This window comes from Arachis ipaensis, chromosome B05 (assembly GCF_000816755.2).
Source record: "Arachis ipaensis cultivar K30076 chromosome B05, Araip1.1, whole genome shotgun sequence".
Lineage (NCBI taxonomy): Eukaryota > Viridiplantae > Streptophyta > Magnoliopsida > Fabales > Fabaceae > Arachis > Arachis ipaensis.
The window spans coordinates 13,614,403-13,624,188 of NC_029789.2; the positions used below are offsets into that span (position 1 = coordinate 13,614,403).

The 9,786-nt window shown below is 30.3% G+C and overlaps 1 protein-coding gene across 8 annotated transcripts in view; it reads left to right on the forward strand.

Moving 5' to 3' along the window:
* LOC107643001 overlaps positions 1 to 7,077 on the forward strand; it is an 8,982-nt gene extending 1,905 nt beyond the window's left edge. For 2 of the 8 annotated variants that reach the window (XR_002362416.1, XR_002362414.1), the window contains exons 5-11: positions 479 to 847; positions 934 to 1,184; positions 1,750 to 1,874; positions 4,658 to 4,749; positions 5,213 to 5,257; positions 6,595 to 6,746; positions 6,919 to 7,077. Coding sequence is in view for 1 of the 8 variants with exons in the window: in XM_021123095.1 (XP_020978754.1) it covers positions 551 to 700; positions 752 to 847; positions 934 to 978; positions 1,077 to 1,184; positions 1,245 to 1,295; positions 1,750 to 1,773 (474 nt within the window). In the remaining 7 variants the exon portion in view is untranslated. Of the gene's footprint in view, positions 1 to 478; positions 848 to 933; positions 1,185 to 1,244; positions 1,296 to 1,749; positions 1,875 to 4,644; positions 4,750 to 5,212; positions 5,843 to 6,594; positions 6,747 to 6,918 lie in introns of those variants that run through there. The other 6 variants (XR_002362417.1, XR_002362420.1, XR_002362418.1 and 3 more) reach the window with 6 other exon arrangements.

Genomic DNA, 9,786 nt, shown 5'->3' on the forward strand with positions numbered 1-9,786 from the left:
TTAGAATATTAGATAGTTATTTTTAAATTCTTCATCTTTATTTAAATTTAAATGATATTCTCTATATTTTTGAATATCAGTGTTCATAAAAATATTTTTATTATTCATCCTATAACTCCTATAACTATAACTATCCTTTAAAAGAAGGTTCATTCGGTAGTGGAAATCCAACGTGGCATGCTGCAGATTCATTCTCAACAATTCCTTATTTCCTTCCTCCTTACATCAAGCTCATCTTTCCCATCCCGTGTCATTGTTGTCACTTGCCACAAATACAACAATTGAGCATGAAATTTCAAATTTTGAATTCAAAATCAAAATTGAAAAAGAGATTCATTCCCATCATTTACGTTCTCCCTCCATTCTCAATTTCTATTTTTTTTCTTCTTCTTCATCATCATCTTTAGTTCCTCCTCCTCCTCTTCAGTTTGTTTCTCCGTTCTCTGATACTATTTTTCGATCTCTTTCTCTTCTTCAGCTCTTTTTGTTCCTAATCTAACTTGAAGGTGGAGATTATAGAGTTTCAAAGCAGTTGATATCACTGTACCTGATGGCTCCAACCTTCAGGGGTGGTCGTGGTGGTGGAAGGGACAGCAGCGGTGGTGGTAGGGGTACGAAGATGGATGCGGTGGCGATGGCGGCTATGGTGGTGGAGAAGTCTAAGGCAGCATGGGTCCACTGTCGTGCATGCTACAGCCGTGTTGGAATGGGTCAAGGATTGCAACCAGAGAGGAGGCAGATGCAGAGGTAGGTTCGGGGCGTTTGTGCCGGCAGAAGCTGCTACAACTATAGGCATTTATGGGCATTTTGCAACAGACTGCCCAACAAGCTCTATGAGAAAATGAAAGTATAAGATTTTAATACCCCTGCTCATACTTCTCTTTGTTTTTTTTAATATTATTTTTGTTTATTTAAATTGTGTCTTCAATACAGGTAGCAGCACCAGATCACTCTCAAGAGACGCGCTCCCACCTAGGGGTATTTCTTTTTTCTTTTTCCAATGACAGATTCGTAATGGTTTGCGATGATGAGTTGTGTGTGTTCCTTACTATTTGATCTGCTGTAAATGTCTGTAGTGTTGTTGTGAGGCGTCCTTCTCCGTTGATGCCGAAAATCCACCGTTGATGCAGAAAATTCAGAACCGTTATATTGTTGCCAGGATTCTAATTGCCCTTCACCAAAAGGTCTTAACCTGTTTCCTTCTTATCTTTAATTTTGCATCCAATAAGAGCAAGTGATTTCAAAATAATTTAGCAACTAAGGTAAAAGAAGATCTTTCTACAGCTACTGTGGAGGTTTGTATCCACTCTATTGTGTTTCTGTTAATTTTTTGTTCAATTCCTTAAACTATATCTACTATATTCATCACTCTTCAAGGTAATGAGTTTCGATTCTCAATTTTGGGTCTTTTGTCTTCTAAAATTGGGTCAATTTTTTTTTTCACTACCCATTTCAGCTTTGTTGCTTTCAAATGAAACTTTGTAAATTCCATGTTTATGTTAACTCTGCTACATGATTCTATTCTTCTTTCTGTGCTTAATATTGCGTGCATCTTGGTTTGAATTAATATTGCATTGTAGCTAATATATTATATCCTTCTTCTCCCTGCATAAACAATCTTTTACTGTGGAAAAAACTTTTTGAAAATTGGACTGAGAAGAATTTAGCATAAATACATTATGATTTAATCAACTAGCAGTGTTTGACATGATAGAAATTAAACTATATCTACTGTTGTTTTCGTTCAAGGTGAATCTGATCAGAATAAATTGAAAGGAGTTAAGTTTACCTACTGGCAGCAAGTAGCAACTATACGCCTGGTTCATCCTGCACCACCTGCTCTGCCTTTTTACTTTGTGCTTTGGCATCGTTAGGTAATGTTCTATTTGTTGTATTGTTGTTGGATTCCTTTATAGTGTTTGTTGCATGGCTCTCATATAAGGATAGATGCCATATAAGGATAGATCTCTAATGTTATTAGCGGTTTCAACATAGGAAGTTGCTAGGGTGTCAGCATTTGTTCTATGTCCTTCTGGAGGTCCTTGCACCGTTTCCTTCAACCGTACACAATTTAGCATCCATAGGTTTAAAAATAATTAACCAATGACTAAAGCACAACATAGTTTTAGCCTCATAGTGATCACCAAGTCCTGTTGCTGTTGATCATTACAAGTCAAAAGGAATATAACCATGCATTAATGATTAAATTCTTAAACCTTGAAAATATCTCTCTCTCTCTCTCTCTCTCTCTCTCTCTCTCTCTCTCTCTCTCTTACCATAAATACATTATGATTTAATCAACTAGCAGTATTTGACATGATAGAAACTAAACTATATCTACTGTTGTTTTTGTTCAAGGTGAATCTGATCAGAATAAATTGAAAGGAGTTAAGTTGACCTACTGACAGCAAGTAGCAACTATACGCCTGGTTTATCCTACACCACCCGCTCTACCTTTTTTACTTTGTGCTTTGGCATCGTCAGGTAATGTTCTATTTGTTGTATTGCTGTTGGATTCCTTTATAATGTTTGTTGCATGGCTCTCATATAAGGATAGATCTCATACAAGGATAGATCTCAAATGTTATTAGTGGTTTCAACATAGGAAAGCTAGGGTGTCAGCATTTGCTCTATGTCCTTCTGGAGGTCCTTGCACCATTTTCTCCAACTGTAACACAATTTAGCATCCATAGCTTTAGAAATAATTAACCAATGACTAAAGCACAACATAGTTTTAGCTTCATAGTGATCACCAAGTCCTGCTGCTGTTGATCATTACAAGTCAAAAGGAATATAACCAAGTCTCTCCCTATATATATATATATATAGAAATATAGAAAATTTTCATTTTTGCTGTTTTATTGCTTCCCCAACCTTCATTTTCGTTTTATCCAATCGAGAGAAAAGTTAACATAAGGGAGGGTGATGTGCATGAAAGTTTTTACACACTACAAAATTCAGTTATATAGTCTCGACCAGTTGTAAATGAATTTATCAAGAAGAAAGACTTCACTGAAAGTAAATTTTATAGATGAAATATGTTATATTCTATTTCTATCAAAGATTCATTATCAATCTTTCACTCCACAGCATAAAGTATCATAGTTTAGCTAAACATATACCACGTACAACCAATCCCCAACATTTTTAGATGAATTTTAAAATTCTCTATGATAGTTCCCCTGATGTTCAATTCATCACCTTAGATCCTGTATATCTCTAATTTTCTATTTATTTTCATGTTAAACTTGGTTTCACAATTTCCATTAAGCATATTTTCTTTAATTAAGATCTCTTTCATATGCCATAATTTGATGTTACCTTATATCTAAATTTTAATTGTTCTTCATTCTTGAGCATACTGGAATTTTAATAGTGATATTTCATTTCAGAAACTTCATTTCCTCTCTAAGAGGGTTCTTTATTTAGGTTTTGATGTAATTTGAAATTTATTGGACACTGGACTGGTAAGTGTTTTTAGTTGTGAGCTATTAATTATTAATTTGGTGTTGTAAAGTAACATGATAAGGATATTTATAAAAACTAGCTTCAATTTGGTTTATATCATGTTAAGTTTGTCTACTCAAGTTTCAACCTATCCGTTCTGATTGTGAAAAACTACTGCTCTTGATATGATGTGGTTAGTCTTGAAAATAGATGGTTCAGATTTAGGCACTTCTAATTATTGTAAGGCTTTACATGTAAGTGCATCATAGTTTGCATACTTGCAAGACTATTTCCACTAATGAGTATTCGTTTATTTTTAGTATTATATAATTTGGTAGTTGTTTACAAAATAGTGAAATACTCCACATCTGATCAAACTATCTTTTATTGGTGCTTTTCTTAAAACTACATTACTCTGATTTTATTTTTACATTGTTATTGACCAAAACTCATGCAATTTAAAAGTTATCTGCTCTTCACATATAGAATGTGTCAAGTCATTTTTTTATAACTATAAAAGAATGGTGCTTTTTAATTTTGTTGCCTTATGATATGTAGTTATTAGTACAAGTTAAACACGCAAATTATGTGTGCGCAAGAAAAAGAAAGAGAAATAAAAACGTAAGCCAGCACAAAGTTTACATATCTAATATAATTCTTAACTACGCTTATCATAAACCACAAATATTTGCTCATTGTTTTTTGAGGAAAAGATTCAAGAAAATGTAAAGGCGCAATGCAGTTGTTGGCCACATATGTTCATCATATCAATCTTATCCACTGTTCAATACTATTATATTTAATATGTACAATGAGAACAGTTTATCCTTTACTTTCTAAAGAGTAGTTTTTTTTTTTTCAAAAAAAAAAACTTTTTCAGGTGTGAAGTCTCAATAGGCTTGAATTCTTCTACCTTTTTAATTGTTGGTTTGAATTCTTCTCAGTAGGACCCATTCTCTTTATCTGCTACCTATTACGTTCTGATTTCTAAATACCATGAAATAGGTGCTCATTCTCATGATGTATAGGTATTTAATTCTTTCAAAATATTTTGTAAGAGAATTAGTTAGTTTGAATTTGTTGTAGTTTACTTAATGCATCCATTGCTTTCATTTTTTTTTTAATTTGTGATTATGTTGTTTCTCTCGGTTGATCAAATAAAAAAGTTTTAATATTTCTCTTTTAATATATATTGAGTATGAAATTGAAGCTGTGGTGAAAGTAGATAGTACTGTGAGTGTGAATAGAGGCATGATTAAAGGGAGAGCCACTCACGGAGAAAAGAGAAAAGGGCAAGAATAGGTACTCTTACTTATCCAAGTGCTCTGGATTCTGGATGCTTATAATTTTTTTTTGTTTAATTCTTGAGTATAACAAATTGTGATTTTTCCTTTCTTTAAAATTTGTTGTGGTCATTATCTTTATGTTATAATCTTGATACTCTTTATATAAAAGTGGTTGTTGATACATTTTTATCGAACTCTAAATAAAGTTTACAAATTTCAATCACTTTGCGTTCTACATCTGCCCTCAATGCTCCATGGCTCACCAAAACCACCTTCTTCCTTACCAATTTGTAACGAGATTAACATCTAACTAAGGTGCTTGAAGCCACAAAGTTGTTGATCCATGAATGATGTTATACAAATTACTACTTATTGTAAAAAATAAAAATCAAAGGGGATATTCCATTGATGCCAATTTTCTGGATTAATTTCTATAAATGACAAAGTTGATTCTAACTTTTTTATTTTGCTCTTTTCAGAAAGTTATTGCAGAATCTTCTTCCTCTTATTATTATTACATTCAGGTTTTCTTCTTCTTATTATTATTCGATTTATTGGCTAAAACATTTGAGATTGGTTAGCACCCGAGTTTTTAGATAAATTTGAACTATGGATATAATTGAGTTTGAGGAAAAACTGTTCCCGGAAGTGATGCTCAGGTAAGAAGATTGAATATATCTTCAATGATGAGTGGTAATTGCATTGACTATATTGTCTCTTTTTTATTCTTATAGTCTTTATGGTAATTTAAGAGTTATGATGGATGATATTTTATTTTGGGTTTCATTAGGTTATGATGAAAATTTTTAAACTTTTTATTTTTCAGGTTAAGTCTATATAGATATGTGGATGTCATCTGTTTTATCCATAAATATTTTTGTCAATATTTATTTTGTTTATAATTTTTTACTACCACGAAGACAAATCCTTAGTTATCAAAATATTTTCATTAGTGAGCATCATTTGAAAAGTTTATACTCATTGATGATGAACACAAGTCAACATATCTTTAATGACAGTTTTGGAATCCATACGGTGTCAAATCGTGGTGATAATGTATTGTACAAGTTGTATTTTTGGGGTTGTTTATGATCTTTGTGAAAAATGTCTTATCACTGAAAAAATTGTGCATTAGCTACAATATGTATCAACTAATTTTTTTTGTATGCTTTTTAGTTTTACAGTCTTAAAAATAAAATGGTTGAAGATAATATATTACAATTCATTCATGATTGATATATGTATATCATAATTATTTTATCTTTAAATTTATTTATTTCTTGCATTATTTTTTATTTATAATTGTCCCTCTAAAATTAATTATCAATTTATAATACACTTTCAAATTATATAAGATTTTAAATGTTATATACAATGACATTATGTTGACTTAAAATGTTATTATTAAACTTATACGTTGAATTCCGACCGCAAAAAAAAAATTACAATAAACATGTAGAGTTTAATTTTTATTTCTTCAATTCCATTCACATAAATTAGCATGCTTATGAATTATGACAGTAATTATTCCATGATGCTATATTAAATCCTGAATCTTATAAATAAATTGATCTATTGTATACTTATATTTTTTTTTGTCAAATTTTAATCTATATATGTATTTAAGCTGATTGAATATAATTTTTATACCTTATCTTTTTTATACATATACCTAATATATCTTTTATTATTTTTTTTGTCATGCCCGTGCAACTCACGGGTCGATGCACTAGTATAAATCAATTTTAAATTATGTTAATCGGTTAATCATCATGATTTATGTTGGTGACGGTCTTTTAGACTTTAGGAGATAATATTGATGCTAAGTCCATGTTTGAAATTCCTGAGTTGTTTTTATTAGCAGACGAATGTTCAAACTTGCAAAATTTGGTTGACTTTGTGTACCCTGGTATCTGTAATGAAATCCGTGAGTATTGAAACAAAGGTGTATCTTAGCACCCACCATTGATGCTGTTTCTGAAGCTAACAGCCACATGATGTCTCTGTTGCCAGGTGATTGTAAGATCTACGATTTCAATTTTTCTGTTCCTTATCCTTGTATGATTACTTCTTTTTTTTTTTTATTTAGTTCTGTGTGGAATGTATGCTTCTCTTTCCATCGAATTCTGTTTTCCTCTTTGCCAATTCATCTGTGAAAAAAAATGCTGCTGAAATTGCAATGCAGGTTTACTCGTGAATTTCTTAGTCCATTTACTCGTCGAGGAGGAAGGAAACACTGCTTCTTCATCATTAGGTATGATTTTATTTTTATTTTTAAATAACACAAATAATATTTAACCGAATATAAATGTTATTATTAATACTATAAAGCCATTTTATTCAATTTGCTCCATAGCACTAAAATAAAAACTACGCTAGTTTATTTTAATGTTCTTCATGTTTTTAATACGATAACATTTTTAATGATTATTTATTTTAGTGTTCTTTTTTGTTAAGATAGGGTTAATTTTAAGAAAAAAATTTATTCCCTCGCTGTTATATTATCATTGGAATCTTCGTATATTTCTAATTTCTCATCTTAACCTCCACAAATTCTGACACAATCTTCATATATTTTTAATTTTTTATTTTAATCTTTACAAATTTTAAATCAAATACATCTCTATCACATCATGATTCGTTGGAAAACTTATTTCTAAAAGAACGAGTTGATATAAACTTTGCACATTTTTCATATCGATTGCTCTGGTTTAAGTAACAAGTATCTTGTGGATTCGGCCTAGAAGCTATTACTTTATTCTCAAGGTTAATAATTAGATCGCAAAAAACTAACTCAATTTTAATTTGTTGTATAATGTTGGAGTTGCTAATAGCCAGCTGGCGTATGTGTTAATATATAGGCATGTTCATTGACTAGGAACACTGACCATATGAATAAAATAATTCACATTTCATAGATTCTATTTCGTGATTTATAAGAGTAATGATCATATGAAATTCGTTCTGCTGTGGTTTATTAATTTATTATATTTGGTCAGCTGCTTGTACTAAATTTTATTCAGGTTTATAAGAGTAATGATCATATGAATTGTAATAAAAATAATTCACATTTCCCACATTCTCTTCGTTTATTCAGGTTTTTAAATTTTATATGGGATGCCCTTAATTACTAAGTAAGCATAAGTTACTTTGAAGCCTATTCTATATATAACTTATATATTATTTAACCACTGGCCACCATAAGTCTATATGATTATCGTTTTGTATATTGAATATTTTTAACTCAATTGAAAGCACTAGTATGAATAGTAGTGTTAACTACATAATTTTTCTTAAAAAAGAAGGGAATAGGAGCACGGTCATTATAATTTTAACTTCAATTCAGGAAGAATCAATAATAAAGAAAAAGAAAAACTATATTTGTGTTATAAATAAGTAGAAGGTATTGTTAGTTTTGTAGGATTGGTAAGTTGAGCATGAAAGAAGCTTTTCAAAACTCATGTTCTATTTTACTTTTATTTTAAAGTATGATTTTCCTTCCATTATTCTTTATAGTATGTTGTTATTTATGATATTTTTGAGTCTTGATTACAATTCACAAGTCACTTGTTTTAATTTTTTTTTTATATTTTCTTAAACTCCCAAATATAAGCTCATTATAGAACACACATCTTGAAAAAGTATAATTTGATATCAAAACTATGAGAAGTTGCTGCCCTGGATTATAATTCATCAACTACAAGAAGGTTCTCTATCAGGTACTGTTATTTTTTTATAATTATAGTTCTGTCATTCAATTGGATTCTTATTATATTAAAAAATATAATTAGTTATTGATATTTTTTTATTGAAACCTGTGTATTTATACTTTTAAACCTCATGTATATCAAAGTTCTTTTTAAAATTGTTGGTTTTCTATTTTTGGAATTTCGGATTTGGTAAAGTCAACGGTACACCTTATCTACATTGATTGTTTAGCCATTGTAAGTTACTAAACTTTATTATTTTTTATTTTTTCTTTTAGTCGAATGTTTTGTTCATGCAATTTTATCTTTTACTTTCTTGGTTAGCCGACTTGAGGGGCAAGGAGTGCCCCAAATGTAGGCTGAAGCTCTGACGGAGGCCATTATCAATGTTGTGGCCAACAACAATGAAAATATTTCACATTGACTAGATTTTACGCTAGTTTCGTATTAATATTTGTTTTTTTTTCTCTGTGTCTTTGAAAAGTGGATATTATTCTAACGTTGGGTGAAAGTCAAAAGCATACAAGTAATTTTATCTAACTAATGGACAGAGAATTTTTTTTACACTGAATGAAATGGCTTTTATAATTGAAAGAGGGTTTCAAAGAGAGATTAACATCAAATTCATAGATTTAGGAGTGATAGAAGGACTGACAAGGAGTTAAAAATTGAAGTAGAAAATGCAAAAATTCTTTTCCAAGTATATGTAAAAACCACGAAGTCTAATAAAATACTATATGAATACTGTATTGTCTAGCAGCACATAGAATAATATATCTTAGTTGAAAAAAAAAATTAAGATGTTGAAATGTTTGATAGTAGTGTAATGCATTGTATGAATATATAATACTCTATGGTTTCAAGTTGAGTTCATCGGTTTCCCATGAAAACTCCTGCCAAGATTAAAGAGGTGTTTTCGATGAAGGTTCCGTGGAAAAGATCATTCCTCAATTTGAAACAAACATCCAACATTTTAGTTTTTTTTTTTTTTCAACCAAGATATGTTATTCTAACTGTAGCAAAATAATACTGTATTTTATTAGATTAGGCTTTGTCTTTGAAAAGAATTATTTTCTACTTTAACCTTCAACTCATTGTCAGCATCTTTCATGTCACTCCTAAATCTATGGATCTGATATCGCATGTCTCTTTGAAATTTTTTTTAAATTATAAAAGTCATTTCACTGTATAAATAAAAAAAATTTCTTTGTCCATTAGTTAGGTAAAGTAAAATTATCTGTATGTTCTCGACTTTCACCAGTTCAACTTTAGAATATTATCCAGCTTTCAAAGAAAAAAAAAAATATTAATGCGAAATTAGCAGAGAAATGAGGGAATGTGAAATA